Source organism: Acipenser ruthenus, chromosome 33 (genome assembly GCF_902713425.1).
Source record: "Acipenser ruthenus chromosome 33, fAciRut3.2 maternal haplotype, whole genome shotgun sequence".
In the NCBI taxonomy this organism is placed as follows: domain Eukaryota; kingdom Metazoa; phylum Chordata; class Actinopteri; order Acipenseriformes; family Acipenseridae; genus Acipenser; species Acipenser ruthenus.
Window position 1 is genome coordinate 7,624,146 of NC_081221.1, and position 19,690 is coordinate 7,643,835.

At 39.1% G+C, this 19,690-nt stretch overlaps 1 protein-coding gene across 1 annotated transcript; it reads left to right on the plus strand.

The window, feature by feature from the left end:
• The first annotated feature begins 12,360 nt into the window (after window positions 1-12,360).
• Window positions 12,361-18,074, plus strand: LOC131704959 (glucose-6-phosphatase catalytic subunit 1-like). The gene is made up of 5 exons (XM_059006708.1): window positions 12,361-12,652; window positions 14,011-14,120; window positions 14,608-14,698; window positions 16,133-16,248; window positions 17,103-18,074. The coding sequence occupies exons 1-5, from the start codon at window positions 12,423-12,425 to the stop codon at window positions 17,612-17,614; spliced, it is 1,059 nt and encodes a 352-aa protein (XP_058862691.1). The 5' UTR covers window positions 12,361-12,422; the 3' UTR covers window positions 17,615-18,074.
• Window positions 18,075-19,690: the final 1,616 nt, after the last annotated feature.

Here is a 19,690-nt window from a genome sequence, read left to right on the forward strand (position 1 = left end):
TCTCCCCTAAAAAAAAAACCTCGAGGAGGACTGATACTTTATGACTGACTTGAGGAGGACTGATACTTTATGACTGACTCGAGGAGGACTGATGCCTGATGATTGACTGACTCGCTGAGGACCGATGCCTTACACAGGAAGGATCAATACCTGAGGATGTCCTAAACTGGACACCGTACCTGCGTACAGCTACTGGAGATGAGAGACTGAACGATCAAGCTAACCCGGACAAGCAAAAACATTAGACTTACATGGTGGTGTTGACAAATCTGCCAAGATGAAGCGAGACGCTACCCCCTTTTATTTTAGTTTATTATTTGTGTAAACATGTTATTTAAAACTTTGCTACATATTTCTACTTTCGACATTCACAGGAATGTGATGCTTATTTAGCAGTTTATGTTCATTGGTTTATATTTGATACAAAGTGTCATTTTTTCTGGAAAGCAGGTGAAACGTATCAAACTTAACTCAAGGTTGTAAGCATGTATCAAATCTGGTGAGATGTATTCAGATGGATGCTCTAAAATAAACAGTTAAACTGCATTTTTACCCCTGGTTCTTTTTGTGAAGCCCATGCAATACATGACTTTTTTTTTTTTCAATGATCTGAAATAAGAATAGTCTCTTATGTCCATAGCTGCTACTGTAAAAATGTTTAAAAAAATTATGTTGTACAGCTAATTGTTTAATGTATTATTAGTTATAGTATGTAACTGTGAAATGTTTACTTAACTGGGATATCGGAAGCTGACAGCAGAGAAATTCGGTTAGCATTAAAGCCTTTACCCACTATAAAAACCCAAACGTATTATTATTATTATTATTATTATTATTATTTATTTATTTATTTATTTAATTATTTCTTAGCAGATGTCCTTATCCAGGGCGCTTGCAGTCGTAAACAAAAATACATTTCAAGAATCACAGTACAGGTAATAATACAATTAAGAACAAGATAAAAATACAATGACTTTGGTTCTAGCAAGTACAAGTATGACAAAATACGATTCAATAACGAAGCAGATAACAGTGTCAGTGATAGTTACATCAGGATGTAATTAAATACAAAATACTACAGATTAAATAACACTTGTGACAGATTACAGGATTAAATGCAGTAAAATAGGGGGCAGATAAGAGCAAGTAAAGCGCATTTAAGGAAGAGTGATAAGTGTCCAGAGGGAAAAAGAGGAGTTCTACAGGTGCTGTCTGAAGAGGTGAGTCTTGAGGAGGTGCCAGAAGGTGGTCAGGGACTGGGTAGTCCTGACATCTGTAGGAAGGTCATTCCACCACTGCGGGGCAAGGGTGGAGAAGGAGCGGGCTCTGGAGGCAGGGGAGTGTAGAGGAGGTAGAGCCAGTCTTCTAGTGCAGGAGGAGCAGAGAGGTCGTGTGGGTGTGTAGGGAGAGATGAGGGTCTGGAGGTAGCTGGTTGCAGTCTGGTCAAGGCACCTGTAGGCTAGTACAAGAGTCTTGAACTGCATGCGAGCGGTGATAGGGAGCCAGTGGAGTGAGCGGAGTAGTGGAATTGCATGGGAGAAGCGAGGCAGAGAGCAGAGAGCAGCGAGCAGCGGAGTTCTGGATGATCTGGAGCGGACGGGTGGCGGACACAGGGAGGCCAGCCAGGAGGGAGTTGCAGTAGTCTAGGCGGGAGAGTACCAGGGCCTGGACCAGGAGCTGGGTGGCGTAGTTGGTGAGGAAGGGTCGGATTCTTCGTATGTTGCTCAGGAAGAATCGGCAAATGCGTGCCGGAGTGGAGATGTGCTGGGAATAAGAGAGGCAGGGGTCCAGGGTGACTCCGAGGTTCTTAGCTGAGGAGGAGGGAGAGAGTGTGGTAGATTCCAGAGGAACAGAGATAGAGAGATCAGAGGAGGGGGAGGAGGAGGGAAAGAAAAGGAGGTCAGATTTAGAGAGGTTGAGTTTGAGGTGATGCGAGTGCATCCAGGGGGAGATAGCAGACAGACAGGTAGATATATGGGAGGGGATGGTGGAGTCAGAGGTGGGGAAGGAGAGGCAAATCTGAGCATCATCAGCATAGAAATGGTATGAGAAACCATAGGATGCGATGAGGGGGCCCAGGGAGCGGGTGTAGAGAGAGAACAGGAGAGGACCCAAGACTGACCCTTGGGGGACTCCTGTTGAGAGAGGGAGAGGTGTGGAGGTTGCTCCACGCCACTTACCTGGTAAGTGCGGTTGGAGAGGTAGGAGGAGAACCAGGCCAGAGCAGTGCCAGTGATTCCCAGGTCAGCGAGAGAGGATAGTAGAATAGAGTGATCGACAGTGTCAAAGGCAGCAGAGAGGTCGAGGAGAATTAGGACACAGGAGAGAGCGGCAGCTTGGGCAGTTTAGTGAGTTGGTAACAGACAGGAAGGCGGTTTCAGTGGAGTGAATAGAGCGGAAGCAAGATTGGAGAGGGTCGAGCAGAGAGTGGTTGGACAGGAAAGCAGAGAGCTGGCGATGTACAGCCCGCTCGAGGGTTTTGGAGAGGAAGGGTAGGAGGGAGACAGGACAGTAGCTCTGGAGGGAGGTGGGGTCGAGGGTAGGTTTTTTGAGGAGGGGAGTGATAGAGGCTTGTTCGAAAGTCATCAAAACGATGACCATAACGTTACACACGTTATTACTATAAAATTAGACTTAGTGCAACAACATTTGCGAGTTTGTTATAATTTAGAGCTGTGCTTTAAAAATACTTGCATTGTAAACTGCAACTATTTACATTGTAAATTGGCCCAATTCTTGTTTTTTTCTCATTAATGATGCTACTTGGGACAGAGAATGAGATTCAGAGGCTGAAAAGCTGCAGTGAAAGGGCTGTTGCTTACATTTATTTGCAAACAGAAGAAAATCAAACAAACAGAATAACAAAAAAACAGGGCACAAGGGACAAAATAAAAACACAATAATCAATGCTTTGTATTGTCCGGGCTGAACAGAGCCTTCACTGGACTTCATCCCAAAACTCCTTCTAAACTCATCCAACAAACAAACGGACAGACTCCTCTTATATACCAAGTGTTGATTGATTGATCAATTGATGGTCAATCAAGCCCCAGCCACATTCTGCACATGGATTCTGGCAGGGATGGAATTAACCCCATCCCTGCCAGACCTAGATTCAAAATAATCAAACTTCATTAAACTAAACAAAACCACCCAATTTACATGTGCAGGGCTTACACCCTGCCACACAGGCTGTTTCTACTTTTTTATTTATAACATTTAAATTCCTACACCACATACTGTGACTTGATTGAAGAATTTTGTTATATTCAAGATTGTCTGTGAAAGATCATGGAAAAACAAATTTACATTTTACTGGAATTGTTCATTATAAAAGGAAATTGAAAATTGCAAAACTAGGTTGCAATATTGTCAGTCTTATAGTCTTGGTGAATTGACAAAATGTTGCAATTAGAAGTCTTTGTGTGCCTGGAGTTCTAGACTTGTCTTGTACTTGAAGGTCTGCAGTAGTATTTGTTTATTTAGCAGACCTTTATCCAAGGTGACTTACAGAGACTAGGGTGTGTGAACTACGCATCAGCTGCAGAGTCCCTCATAACAAGGAAGTTATGTGACTTGCTCAGGATCACACAGTGAGTCAGTGAGTGAGCCGGGATTTGAACCCGAGACCTCCTGGTTACAAGCCCTGTTCTTTAGCCACTGGACCACACAGCCTCCTATACAATGCTTTGCGTTTGCGATAGGTGGCGCAAATGCACAAAAATAGTACTGTACCATGTGGTCATTTAAATGCTGATCTCAATGTGTGTGTACACATATTTCCAGTACAGTGGAACGTCGCATATTCGACCATCACATAACCGTCCTGATCAATTAACCGTCTCGCTAAATAAATAAATATTAAAAGTGGGCTACAAGAGTAATGGCATTAGCAGCAAATGCAGCTTCCGCGATGGAAACAGAAAGAATTAGGCCAGGCTTACACTGCACGACTTTTGCAATCGGGAGACGCAGCGCCACGCACACGTACCGAATGAGCTACGATTTCTCACTGTAGATTGGGGATTGCAAGCTACACACACTATACGAGATATCTTGTCGCGGACTGCGCCTATTTTCATTGCATAATCGTAGACATCATTCGGGAGAATCATGGACTCAAGCGAGGAGGCGACCGCTGTTGTCTGTGCATTGTTTTGCACAGAAAAAAAAAAGAAAACGCGGAGAAGATCCATTTGGACGCGCAGTTGGCTTATGTAGATTTTGCTATTAATATTTTTCTCTGATATGAAAACATTAAATACTAGAAAAATATTCTCATTAAAAAAAAAAATTACTTGCTTCCAAACTGGCTTCACTATGACGGTGCATAAGCATGGCTTTAAGAATTTAAGATTCTTTAAAATCAATTTCTGCCTGGAAGTGAGGTCTTTTGCCCCACTCCCACTGTGTGTGACGAGGTTTCGGCAGCTTTTCCTATTGTGTCCGCAGAGGATGCTTTTGTTTGGACTTCTACCACTGACCAAAAATAATTATAAATACATATTACAGTATAATGCTTCATATCTATATAACTGAAAGCACACAGTCATGCATTTGGAATATGTACGTACTATGTGTGTATAATAGGACCGTGGATATTGCTAATTTCATACTCTGCAAATTCCAGCACGAGAATTTATACTTCAGGGCCATAGACTGCACAAATGTTCAATATTGTGATAAAAACAAACAAACAAAAACCGTTTATAACAGTTATAACATTATAGTAATGTCAATATTTATTTCCTTGACGTCTGTGCTCTGAACCGAGTCGAGGTGCATCCAAATTTAAATAACAAAATCGAATCTGTTCAAAAAGCGCAACACTCGCTCGTAGTACAAAATATTTATTAGATTAAAAGATTGGCGTGGGAGATTGGCCGTCAAGCAACACCAAATTCTGACGAATAATTTGAAGACTTTTATAAATATTTTGTACTACGAGCGAGTGTTGCGCTTTTGAACGACTCTACAACTTTAATAGTGGCTACTACAAGTTTGTTAAGGTTTAAATATGCAACAACGTAATCTAATTTCTCTCTATTTCACACACACAGACGCGCACCCCTCCTCCTCGTTAGATTAGATTAGCAATACAAGCATACAGCAGGGGTTTGAAAGGGATACCGAGTGACTGTAGAAATGGATTGCAATGAGAGCACACACTGCCACACACAGTATCTACTTCGGCGTTAACAAGTTATAACAATGATTTACTTAGGTACCTGAAGTTCCAATGCAATTTCCCTCCATCTTTGCTCCTTCAATGAGCGATAATGATAGGAAATGTCACTATGTCAAAGAGACACGGGTGTTCCTGCCACATCGCCACATCTCCACCGCCCTTTCCGCTATTTTGAAGCTCCACACCTCGGGGCACAGCCTTTCTCTTCGTCGTCATTGCTGCAAGCTTGTCCTATTGGCTACTGGCAGCATTCGTCAAGAAATCGGCCCGTAGCCCCTCACACATTTCACGAATTGCTTTGTCGGGGACTAAAGTTTTCTGACATGTTAGAAATTTGTCAGGACGTCGTAAGAGCGTCGGGAGATCGCAGACGCCGTTATCGGGGCATCGTAGACCCTCTCACACTTATCGACCGTTTTGTCCCCGACAACCTCATTTTGTCCCAGATTTTAAGAAATTAGTCGCCGACTCCTCGGCTCGTCTGCGATCAGCAAAAATCGTGTAGTGTAGCCCGGCTTTATAGCAATCAGCCTTTTGGTGCGTTCCCCTTTAAGAGAGTTGGGCTGTGCGTGTGTCAATTAGCTGCATGTAGCAGTGACGTTTCAATACACCAGTCGAGAAAGCTTTTTTTTTTTTTTTAGCAATGTATTTATGGAGCGCACGCTTGCAGATGTTGGCAGCGTGCTGCTGTAGCTTTTAAATGCTTCTGAATTAAACAAAGCAAGCTTCATGAACACAGTGGATACCAGCCGTTTGTTTAAAATAGCTGAAGCAATATTCAAACCAAACTGCTTATCGGCTGTTTGGCAATATCAAGAAAGAGCGCAAAGTACCGTGACAGAAATATTAAGAATGCCCAACCAGGGAGGCAGGGACTTCTAGCGTTAAGAAAGAAGCCATCAGTTGCAGGTTACTGTACATCATTTACCGTTTGTTTTGTGTGTGTGTGTATATCTATATCTATCTATCTATCTATCTATCTATCTATCTATCTATATATACAGCTCTGGAAAAAATTAAGAGACCACTGCAAAATTATCAGTTTCTCTGGTTTTACTATTTATAGGTATGTGTTTGGGTAAAATGAACATTTTTGTTTTATTCTATAAACTACTGACAACATTTCTCCCAAATTCCAAATAAAAATATTGTCATTTAGAGCATTTATTTGCAGAAAATGACAACTGGTCAGAATAACAAAAAAGATGCAGTGTTGTCAGACCTCGAATAATGCAAAGAAAATAAGTTCATATTCATTTTTAAACAACACAATACTAATGTTTTAACTTAGGAAGAGTTCAGAAATCAATATTTGGTGGAATAACCCTGATTTTCAAGCACAGCTTTCATGCGTCTTGGCATGCTCTCCACCAGTCTTTCACATTGATGTTGGGTGACTTTATGCCACTCCTGGCGCAAAAATTCAAGCAGCTCGGCTTTGTTTGATGGCTTGTGACCATCCATTTTCCTCTTGATCACATTCCAGAGCTTTTTAATGGGGTTCAGGTCTGGAGATTGGGCTGGCCAAGATGAGTCCAATTTTCAGCTTTGCCCAACACCTGGTCGTCTAATGGTTAGACGGAGACCTGGAGAGGCCTACAAGCCACAGTGTCTCGCATCCACTGTGAAATGTGGTGGAGGATCGGTGATGATCTGGGGGGTGCTTCAGCAAGGCTGGAATCGGGCAGCTTTGGCATGAATCAAGCCAAGTACAAGGTTGTCCTGGAAGAAAACTTGCTTCCTTCTGCTCTGACAATGTTCCCCAACTCTGAGGATTGGTTTTTCCAGCAGGACAATGCTCCATGCCACACAGCCAGGTCAATCAAGGTGTGGATGGAGGACCACCAGATCAAGACCCTGTCATGGCCAGCCCAATCTCCAGACCTGAACCCCATTAAAAAGCTCTGGAATGTGATCAAGAAGAAGATGGATGGTCACAAGCCATCAAATAAAGCCGAGCTGCTTGAATTTTTGCGCCAGGAGTGGCATAAAGTCACCCAACATCAATGTGAAAGACTGGTGGAGAGCATGCCAAGACGCATGAAAGCTGTGCTTGAAAATCAGGGTTATTCCACCAAATATTGATTTCTGAACTCTTCCTAAGTTAAAACATTAGTATTGTGTTGTTTAAAAATGAATATGAACTTATTTTCTTTGCATTATTCGAGGTCTGACAACACTGCATCTTTTTTGTTATTTTGACCAGTTGTCATTTTCTGCAAATAAATGCTCTAAATGACAATATTTTTATTTGGAATTTGGGAGAAATGTTGTCAGTAGTTTATAGAATGAAACAAAAATGTTCATTTTACCCAAACACATACCTATAAATAGTAAAACCAGAGAAACTGATCATTTTGCAGTGGTCTCTTAATTTTTTCCAGAGCTGTATATATATATATATATATATATATATATATATATATATATATATATATATATATATTAAACCATGGAGATGGCTTATAGCAAACCGCATGGCAACACTGTGTATTTGTAGCCCACTTAATCTCGTTTACGTTTGCTTACTTTTAAAGCAAAAAATGTCCCCATGTTGAAAGCAGTTTGTGTGTTGTTTTTGTTCACTAACCTATTTATGGATGTGTAAATGCTTTTTCTATAGATGTTCGCAAATCCCACTTTTTCCACAGGGGGTCGGATATGCGACGTTGTACTGTACTTGTAGATATAAATGGTCTTAATCCTAAATTGTTGCTCCATATCGCATTTATTTTAGTAGAATTTGTACTTACTGTAAACTACTAAATATTTTTTTGCACTGTAACCTTGTATTGCCCTGTAACACCTGTAAGTCGCTTGGATAAAGGCATCTGCCAAATAAATGAATAATAATAATAATAATAATAATAATAATAATAATAATAATAATATGTATTTTACAATGCTTCATCATGCTTTGCTTGTTTTACTTTATCCTGCTTTCATTATGCTTTACTACCCTTATGCTTTCATCATCATAAACCTTTATAAGGAAAAATCTAATATAAGTTAAAATAATACAAATATGTTTTTATTTATACAGTAGTCGCCGCGTATAGGAACACCTCCTAAGGGAACACCACAGAACACCCTTGTGGTGAAACAGATTTTTTCCCCATTGTAAATGCTCCGGCTAAAGAACAGGAACTTTGCTTACAGAACACTTTTTGGCACTGGTAGCGATTTGTTCACAACTGATACAGTACTGTTTTGTAACCTGATAACTCATTATCATCAAACTTAAATTCAAATTGTTTATTCAGCCTTTTCAAATGTGACTTGTCATCGTGAGAGTGTCTTGAGACACACTGATTGGTTTATTAAATCCTTATAGAACCGCCGTCATATCATTGTGTCATTTTGTATTCTGATTTCCACGAGTGCACCTAATCGCTACAAAATGGCATGTAGCGATGCCACGCTGAGGACGGGCGCTAGGACCGAAACATGTTTGTGTGTTTTTTTTAATATGTTTGTTTTAAATTAAATTTAAAAAAAAAAAATTGAGTGTGGACTTTTTGCTGTTTTGTTTATGTAAACAAAAGGCTAAATGCGCCGCTATTTCTCGTGCTACAAAAAGTTGGAAAAGATACCTGAATTAGATACAAGTCGCTGAGTAATTTGGTGTTTTCCGTTCTGGTGAGTTGCTTCACCATTCTGTTAAATAAGCTTGTACAGGTATTCATTATTAATCTAGAGCTGTTGCTGCTTAATTTTTAACCTGTGTACGGGTGCTGTGTTAATTTAGTTTGACAGTTAGTTTATTAACGTTAGTTTGTCTGTTATTTTATTATCATAGTTTATTAACATACACTTGCCTACTGTTTTTCTCTTACTTATTCTATTTCATATGTTGATGCACGTGCGTCATGACAAGTAATAAATATTTATTGATTGATTCATACTGTGTCTGTTGGTAATTCGCTTGCTTCCCGAGGGGTGTTCTCTTAGCCAGAGACTACTGTAGATTAATCACCATATCAGTTTGCTATAATAAGTCAAACTCCCGATGAAATTGGTCTGCAATCACTGGTTCGTATCACTATCGTCAATTCAATCCAAAACAGTAATTTATAATACAGTACATTCCACGGTGATGAGAGTGCTAGATAAAACATAATAGAGTTGCACAGGGGAAGCAGTGTGGAGTAGTGGTTAGGGCTCTGGACTCTTGACCTGAGGGTTGTGGGTTCAATCCCCAGTGGGGGACACTGCTGTTGTACCCTTGAGCAAGGTACTTTACCTAGATTGCTCCAGTAAAAACCCAACTGTATAAATGGGTAATTGTATGTAAAAATAATGTGATATCTTGTAACAATTGTAAGTCGCCCTGGATAAGGGCGTCTGCTAAGAAATAAAAAAAAAAAAAAGCGAATCAGTGTTGCACAGCCTTCAGCCTTTGCAGAGTCAACCATTTCAAGTCAACAAAGTAATCTTGAATAAAAAAAAAATGGTATACATTTTTTTTTATTTGGAAACAGACCATTGGCAATTATATATATATATTATATTGTTGACTTGAAATGGTTGACTCTGCAAATGCATAGCCATTGACGCAAGATATGCATTATTTTGTGTGAGGTTAAGCTACATTATATATATATATATATATATATATATTGTAAAAAAGAACTCACCCACTCGGGTTCGTTGCCCCTTTAAAAATACGACCCAGGACACTCAAATTGGATTTTTCAGCGCTGACGCGCTATTTTTTTTAATAAACACAAACGTAAAACAAAGTACACAAAATAAACACCTAGCTCTTTCTGAGCACTAACTACACACGCAGGAACCTAACTATCACAGGACGGCTAAGCCGTTTCCCTGTTCCACAAAACTTAACCACACAGGTTTGCACTGTACCTGCTTCCTCGGGACTGCCAGGAAGCAGAGCACTCCTTTCTGCCTCCTTCTCTTTAGCAGCCCTGAGCAGACTGCCTGCTCTCCTTTTAAACCCTGCACCTGGGCCTAATTTCCAATAGCGCCCAGGTGGGGAAGATAATTCATAATAAAACAATTAAACAATTAAACAAAACAATAAGACAATTAAGAAATCAATTAGAAAATCTAATGAAACAATAAAGCAACACAAATCAAAACGGTGCATTTCTATAGCAGGGAGGTTTTAACCCCCTCCCTGCTGTTTCTCATAACCCGCTACTTCACAATATATATATATATATATATATATATATATATATATATATAGATAGATAGATAGATAGATAGATAGATAGATAGATAGATAGATAGATAGATAGATATAAATTATACTTAGGTTAACAGACATTATTCTGAAGTCCACTCAGTCCTAAATAATATCAGTCAAAAGGGCACCTACTTAAGAAGCCTAAAACAGTCAGGTCCCCTCATTGTTCATTAATCCACTGGTGTATATGACAACACTTACTACTCACTTTGTTCAGAAAAACAATGGTGTCTGCTAAGCTCCTAAACACAAAGCACTGTTCAAAGATCCCACTGGGACCTGCTTATCAAACTGATTGCTGAGGCTTTCTGACAATTATTAATCTGTTTTTTAATCCCGCACTCTGTCAGACCGGTATGCAGAACAGAGTAAAGAAGAGCTGGACAAGAGAAATAATGTGTCAGAGATCAAAGTGGAAATGAGAATTGCAGTGATGAAGCCAATTTGCTTGAAAACATTTAATTTAAAAAATGTGGAATTGGTATGATGCGATCAGAAACCCAGAGGCAGTGTAAACTGCGCCTGCTGCTGGACTGTTCTTTTTTTATGTTAAGCATTTTTGTGTTCTTTTTTTAGAAGGGTTTAATTAACAGCCAAAATTGTTTATGTAGGACTTGTTGAAAGTCTGTACCAAAATTGTTGATTGTTATTGTAGATATGACTTTAATGCAGGCATCGTGCAGGTAACACAAAGTCCAGAAACAAAACAAAACATTAAAACATTTTACACCGTATAAAACTGAGCTGATTTTGCCAGTGCTTACTAGTAGTATATTAACCAGTTTTAAATGATTTCGAAACAAATAAAAGCATTTTCGTTTCGGCTTTATTGTTAAAGTTTTCACGCGGCCCAAAAAGTTTGAGAAGCACTGCTTTAGAGGGCAGTGCATGCATTATTTTGTATTATGTACTGTTTCAATGACAGAATGATAAACACATATTTGACATTGTGGTGTAATACAGTACAAGAAGTACCCACTGAATTGTATAAAGTTATTCCTCTATTTAACCTACAGTGCAATATAACAATGCAAACTGCCCAAAAACATTACTCTGACAGCTTTAATTATGGCACACAGTCATTGATAAGACATTGATGCACTGCTTATAACCAGCGGCATGTTGAACGTTTGCCAAACTCATTCTAAAATTAGCGTTTCAACCTCTAAACACTTGAACCTTGACAACACCCTGCATCTGCAAGCTAGTGTTTATCTAACTTTTAAAACGTTTGAACTTTTTGTACAATGCAATATTCCAAAAACATAAAAGTGTACTATGGTATCATATTTTACTTTCCCAATGGTATAAACCAATACATACTGGTAATCATGCAGTACTGTGGTACGATAACAGTACCGCTGTGCAATATTTGTTCCCAACTCATTGTGTCCTTATTGCTGTTTGATAATGATATCTTAATGTTATTTATCAAAATCATTTCAGTTGTGAGCTCAGACAGATTTGAACCCAAGCTTCTAGAAGCAAATGGCTAGTGTATTAACCCCCTATGTCCATCTCGTCTCACCTTTTCCTAGGACTATATTTGGATACCATATATTCATGTAAATAGGTGCATATGCTAATGTAACAGGGTGTTATGTTACTATGTGGGTATCTGCTGAGAGTCGAGAGAGACACAGAGGGTTTGACATTAAACAAATAATGTAACAAGCATACAATGTGACTATAATAGGTGACTTGGTTCACCCCACTAACACCTGATTAGAATTTGATTTTCCCAGAAATGTCGTCAATACTGCGCAAATAAGAATTAGTAAAGTTAATCAATACCTGGCCAGCTGAGTTGTTTTCTGCCTAAAGAGCTCTAAACATGTTTGTGTTTGAGGCCTGTTATGATGTAATTGTTCTTCAAAGCCAGTAGAAGTCCAAAGATCAGACCTTGTATGTACCAGGCCGATTCACAGGTTAGTATATAATGAGGCTGGAACAGATAAGAGACAAACATTTCTACACAGCAAAGGCAACAGTGGCTCCAGTAATCTCATAGTTTTACCAAGGATGGACGCCGGCATGGACTTGCTCCACAGCTCCGGAGTGAGCATGGTGCAGTACCTCCAGACCCAATACAGAGACTCCCAGAGCTGGTTCCTGTTCATCTCCTTTGCTGCAGACCTCAGGAACACCTTCTTCATCTTCTTCCCCATCTGGTTCCACTTGAGCGAGTCTGTGGGAGTCAAACTCATCTGGGTGGCCGTCATCGGGGACTGGCTCAACCTCGTCTTCAAGTGGTGAGTGTGAGCTTGCAAGCGGGAGTCACTGAATGAACTGAATCACAGCTGTTAATTCCAGAGCGCAATGCCGTGACTCTACAATGGTTCTGTATCCAGAGGCAATAGTAGTATAACAGAAGCTGGTTCAAATTTTGGCATAACAACATTTAAGATTGTGTTTACATCATTGTAGTCAATTTTCGTAAAATGAAATGCAATTCAAAATACATTTGCTGGACAACATATATAACAATTAAGAAAATCTTAGGTTTAACAGTTACTATAATCTTATGTATGTCTTTCTGCACATCTTTTCAAATGAACCATTACATACAATGCTTTTTAGTACCATAGCACTATATTAGGAATATCATCTGCAAATGCTTAGTGAGTTAAGTTAATGGTCAGGGTCATTTTACTGTTCAGGTAATGTATTGGTATATCAGTGGTATTCATTTCCCTCCATAGACACAGTGCAAACTAATTTCAAACTGGAGGATATGGCTAAACTAATATGTTTCTGAACTTATATTTACCTATAATAAAAATACAGTAAACTTATATTGAGCTAAAATAAAAATAGTTTTAGGCAGAGGGAAACATGTTATATTATAGAAAAAGACTGTCAAATATATAGAGAAAGTCATACTAAAATACCACACACATGTTTTACAGTAAACATTTATATCTGGTGGTAGCTATCAGCTGGTTTCAAAGATGGCAATTAATGCTAAACTTGGACTGCCTACTTTTCTTAGCTTGATCTAAGAAAATTAATTATCTGAATTCAGCTGTTAAATTTGAACACTCTCTTTTCTATACATTGCACTTGTATAAACAGAATACTTAGGGCCTGATTTTCAAAACGGGCAAAATAAGAACTAATTTTTAATACCCGATTTGTGTAACTAAATCAAGTTATTTATATTTTAAGCGTTCAACAGGTGGATACACGACACAGCCCTTTCAACCCTTTGAAAGCCATATGTTTAGTGACCCAAATCACGTTTTAGAAATCACTAGTTCTTATTTTGCCCTGTTTGAAAATCATGCTGTTAGTGGAGTTGATGGAGTGTTATGGATACATTTTGTACCTATATTTTCAGAACTGTTGATCCATTAAATATTTTATATGCACAATCTAATTAGTTTCAAGGTGCTCAAGGACTCCATTCCCAAGTCTTCTTTATATTCTGCATGTAAAGCAGTTTGGAGCTGGAATCGGGGTGGGGGGTTAATTGGATTGAAGTGCATAGGTTCATTAACATTGATTCCTCAGAACCCCAGTTTTAAACAATTACAAAAGGACTTGGCATGCCTTCTTTACGAGCTCATGATGATTAACACATTTGTTCTTCCTGTTCGTTTCTTGACAGGATTCTCTTTGGACAGAGGCCCTACTGGTGGGTTCACGAGACCCCCTACTACAGCAACTCTTCAGTGCCTCACATCGAGCAGTTCCCAGTCACCTGTGAAACCGGACCAGGTGAGCATCCACCAACTACTAGACTGCTACTCAAGAACAAATGTCATGTATTTCTACTTGATTCCGATCTGTTAAGCTAGACTGTAAACGTATTGGAAATGAGATGCTGTTTTATTTGAAGTACAAACTTTTGTGTGAAGTGGGATTTGCAGAAACAATCATCTGGTTTGAACTCGTATTTAACATTCATTCAAAATGTGGACTCTTATGCACAGATCATGACAAGTGTTTCAGGGAGGTTATTGATTACATGCTGGTGTACCACGTGTGCCAGGTGAGACATGATTCTCAGAGCTATAGTGAGGCCATGGGGGTATTAAAGTTTGAAAAAGTCACTAGAATGTGACGACTGAAACAAAAAAGAACACACCATTGCTATTTCATCCCCAATACCACACATCTCTCGAGTATACTAATGAATGGTTTAACCACTGTATATAGATAAAACAATGGCAAGCAATAATATCAGCTTCTTTTCTCCACATAGGCAGTCCCTCAGGCCACGCCATGGGTTCAGCTGGGGTGTATTATGTGATGGTCACATCTATTCTCACCATACTGCTATCTGTGAAAAACTGGTAAGTATATTTCTGTATAGACATCAGATTACCCAGTTTAGTTTTGTGTTAATGATCTTTGATGTACAACATATTATTAACCTCACGGATTTCTCAATTTTAAGAGAGTCATTTGAGTAAAGAAAATGGAAAAAGTTTGTTAAAGCGTAATTGTAGAACATCTAAGGAGTACATATCTGAGTTTATCTAGCAGGAATGCCAGCCGCATCAGATACCGATGCCCATTAGATTATACTTTTACTTTTTACTGATGCAAAAAAAAAACCCATTCATATTTGCGCAATGACTATTGTAAATAATAAGACAAAAACTGAACTGAAGTATCTGCATTAAAACTGAGGTTCAAAAACTTCCCCTTTAAGGATATAATGTTACTCTTCAAGGGAAAGTTAAAACAAAGTTTTCTGCAGGCACTCTCGTTCACCACTAAAATATGTGAATTAAATGAAGATTTCAGAATGTCACTTTCATCAACAGTGCATGCCAATAATTTATTTGGCTGCTGCTTCCCAACCATTACAATCATTCAGAGTAGTCCTCATAGCTTTGTAGATAACAACCACACAATCTTTTTTTTTTTTTTTTTTTTTTTTTTTTTTAATTTAGTCGTCGCCAATTATTTTACCCCGATTTTCACCCCAATTTAGCATGCCCAATTATTATCTGTATCCCCGGCTCACCGCTCGCAACCCCCCCGCCGACTCGGGAAACGGAGGCTGGAACACGCGTCCTCCGAAACGTGCTCCTGCCAAGCCGTCATTTTTCGCACTGCAGATCCACAGCAATGCCACCAGACCTGTAGTGCCGGAGGACAACACAGATCTGGCGGCTCCGCTGCAGAGCCACAGGCGCCCTATCAGCCACAGGGGTCGCTGATACGCGGTGAGCTTTGGATTCCCCTGCCGACCGAAGCCCTCCCTACCCGGGCAGCGCTCAGCCAATTGTGCGCCGCCCCCTAGGAACTCCCGGTCACGGTCAGCTGTGACATAGCCTGGATTCGAACCTGCGATCTCCAGGCTATAGGGCACATCCTGCACTCCGCGCAGAGCGCCTTTACTGGATGCGCCACTCGGGAGCCCACAACCACACAATCTTGATTGAACTAAAAAATAAACCAGCTAAGTTGTGTACTTCACTTTCTTATGTATTTAGCTCTTCGCCTTCCAAACTCAGCAGAGAGGATGATCTCCTAACTTGTCCTCAAAAATGTTGCTTTTTATAACCTTGTTACTCAAAGAACCCTGTTTGGTAACATTACATTAAGTGTATCTAACTACGTTTTTTTAACTACATTGCATTTACTCATGTGGTTGTGGATTTACAGTGTAAAGTGTTATACCCTATTTTAATTTACCTTGACAACAGCATTGAAATCTACCACGGACTGTGATTATGCTGCTGTCTCTGAATGCTATCTGCACTGTGTTGTCTCAGGTGTGTTCGTGCTGTGCTGTGGTCAGTGTTCTGGGGTGTCCAGTTCTGTGTCTGTCTGTCCAGGATCTTCCTGGCTGCCCACTTCCCACACCAGGTCATCACAGGGGTCATCAAAGGTCAGTGTCACTCTTCACTCAGATTGCATTTTAAAACTATCGCAATTGGTCATATTGGTCAAGGGATACTTTATACCCTGCTTTTGCATTATATATTTAAGTTATTATATATATAATCTCATGATATGTGCTTTTGATAAACATATATTAAATATAGGGCTTCTGTTTTTCATTTTTTATTTATTTAATTTTTCGGTGCTTATTTTTCTATTTTCTAGTTTTATGTCAACCTTTTTTTTTTCAGGACTTTTGCTTTTTATCTGAAATGATTGTTTTCAGTTACTTTCCAAAATGCTTGGGCATTTTTTTCTGTCAAAATATGTATAATAACTCGACAGTACTTGCACACTTAAGTTGTACCTTCTTTCCTTTGCTGTTTTCCACAATTAAATCCCTATGGTCACGGGCACATTCTTCTGGGGTTTTTGTGTGTGTAAGCATTTTTTTACATTTCGCCACAATTTGCAATTCTGTTTAAAATCCTCTGCATGTTAACTGTAACACAGCTTTAAACCCTTGTAGTCTTGTTTTAAATCTCGCATGCAGGGTCTCCAATAGAAATGTAGGAATTTGCTGCCACTGAGTAGTTGGGGTGGGTTTAAAGAGCGAATCAATGATAGATACAAGTCAGGAAGGAGGGACATTACCCAGCTGCACTAAGAAAAGTTTTTTTTTGTAGATTTTTTTTTAAAAAAATAGCAAAGGGGTGATGTCACTGTTTTATTAATTAATTAACTTAAACCATGTGTTTTTTTTCTGAATACCATATCTCTTCATACACTTGCTTGTGCCACATAGTTATCATTTATGTATAGCATTATTTACTTACATACAGAAAATGTTACCTATTGCAGGTATGATCGTAGCCGAAGCTTTCAGCCACATCCAGTGGATCTATGGCGCCAGCCTTAAGAAGTACCTCAACACCACCCTGTTCCTGTTCTGCTTCACTGTGGGATTCTACCTGCTACTCAAAGTCCTGGGAGTGGACCTGCTATGGACGCTGGAAAAAGCCAAGAGGTGGTGCGTCCGAGCCGAGTGGGTCCACATGGACACCACCCCCTTCGCCAGCCTGCTCCGCAACCTGGGGACCCTCTTCGGACTGGGTCTCGCCATCAACTCCCCACTCTACATGGAGAGCTGCCGAGGGAAGCAGGGCCACAGTGCCCCCTTTAGGCTGGGCTGTATCGCTGCCTCGCTGGTGGTGCTCCATCTCATCGACTCCTTCAAACCCCCCACCAAAATAGCAGCCTTGTTTTACCTGCTGTCTTTCTGTAAGAGTGCAGCTGTGCCGCTGGCCACTGTGGGCATCATTCCTTACTGCATCTACAGCATGCTGAGCCGGCACAACAGGAAGCTTTTATAAACTGCAGGGACATTAAGAACCTCTTGTTGGCCATATATAAAAGGCCATCAAACTACAGACATATATTTATCTTAGTTTTATGTGTTTTTATATATTTATCTTAGTTTTATTATATGTTATTTGTGTTTTGTGGATTACCAAATTGGAAGGCAGACAAATAATTGCAGAGTGGTGAGAAAGACTTGGATATTATTGTATACTTTTATAGGAAATTAAATACACTTCTACGTGAGTAAAGTATTCGACAGTAATGGCACAGACTAAACGAAGACAGTTTACAAGATAACTTGATTATCTATAATTTTGGAGAGAATAGGTTACAGTTGGGTGCAGTTTAATATGGCTACATATGATCAGTTTGTTTTGTATAAGTCACTACAGCTTAATGAACTAAAAGGCAAATGTTGGGTGATGTGATATATATGCGATATACAAAATTATTAAATTCTATTTAAAATAATTTATTTCATGATGTTTTGGACAAAATCCCTTCTTCAGCTGTGTAGAGAGAAAAGTAAACACAGTGCAGAAAATATTGTTGTTTTTGCAAGACATTTGTGGATGATGGCATGATTATGGCAGAATAGAATGTTTATTTCAAGAGGTTCCAAAGTTAGTAGTTTGAAGATAAACTCGCATTCCCTTTGTTTCCAAACAGCATTTATTCCATAACAATGACTGATCCCACTATGGTGATGTCTTCAGCAGTATGATTATCATTGTTGATGTCTTCAGCAGTGTGATTATCATTGTTGAAGTGTTGCCTACTGGAAATGTAGTGGTGTTGACATGATGCTTTGTAAATGTTCCACAAAGTGGTCCGCTAAACACTTTTTAGTTTCCCCAATGTACAGTTTGTTGCATTTCTTTCAGATAATGCAGTATACTATTCCTATTTTCTGTTCTGAATGCCCCTTTATCTAATCTCCATTTGTGATCCCTGGTCCTTGTTTCTTTTTTCAGGACAAAAAAGTCCCCTGGGTCGACATTGTCTATACCTTTTAGGATTTTGAATGCTTGAATCAGATCACTGCGTAGTCTTCTTTGTTCAAGACTGAATAGATTCAATTCTTTTAGCCTGTCTGCATTATTGTATTAATTTGTATTAATTTAACTTAACTTAAACGTTAGTAATGTACTTTAGCTTAGGTTTTGTATTAAGTTATATGATTGATTAACTTATTACGACTGTTGTCATATTTAACCTTTTTTTTTTGTTGTCATATTTAACCTTTTTTTTTTTTTAATCTTCCAAAACACCAGATTTTTGTCTCCAGTTTATTGTAGAAAGTCTCAGGAAATTGAGCGGGGCTGCTGTATGTTTTAAAATGAGAAACAGTTTGGTTTTATTATAGAAATACATGAAAAAACTTAAGTGCGTATGTCTATGTTTCCTTTATTTTTCATATGATAAACTAAGTATTGTTAGGAAAATTAGCAATGCGGCCACCAGTAAGTGTTTAGTCACAGGAAATTGGCCGAAGAAACCGAGCCTGTCAAAGATCTTTTATTTGGGCTTGAAAAAAACCTGTTTGGCAACCGTAAGAAATGCACCTGCGGCACGTCTCTCAAAGATGGCATGGTGGATATGCACATAAGTTTATTTCCCCCTCTGTTTACTGTCATGCCATGTATTTCATTTAGAAACTTTTCATTGACATTTAAACACATTGGAGCTAGAACATGCATATATAGACACCGTGCTACACTTTTAATCAGGCGCTTAATAAGATGCTTCCACAACAAAAGTGCTTCCGTTAGTTAACTTGAATGCTTGCTGTGCAGTAATTGTAAGAACAGTTTCTAATTTTAATAAAATTAAAATTAATAACATGCTGTTTTAATAGCATTACAGTGAGATTTGTATAATTATTGGTTTGCAAGATGTCGTTTGAATACTGGTCAGGAAATTATATTTGCTTTCTATTTTTATTATTAATGGCAATCAAACATTGTATCATATTTAGTAGTTATTTCTGAGATGTATTAGCTGATTGGTGCAAGTGCAGTTTTGCAACGTTTTGTTACTGTATGTAAAATCTGATTGGATAGTCCGATTTTCATGACCATTTAAAC

Coding starts and splice junctions, on each gene's coding strand:
- LOC131704959 (XM_059006708.1), top strand. CDS start 12,423: ATGGACGCCGGCATGGACTTGCTCCACAGCTCCGGAGTGAGCATGGTG. Junction 14,121..14,607: donor CACCTGTGAAACCGGACCAG/GTGAGCATCCAC, acceptor TTCTCCACATAG/GCAGTCCCTCAGGCCACGCC. Junction 14,699..16,132: donor CTGCTATCTGTGAAAAACTG/GTAAGTATATTT, acceptor GTGTTGTCTCAG/GTGTGTTCGTGCTGTGCTGT.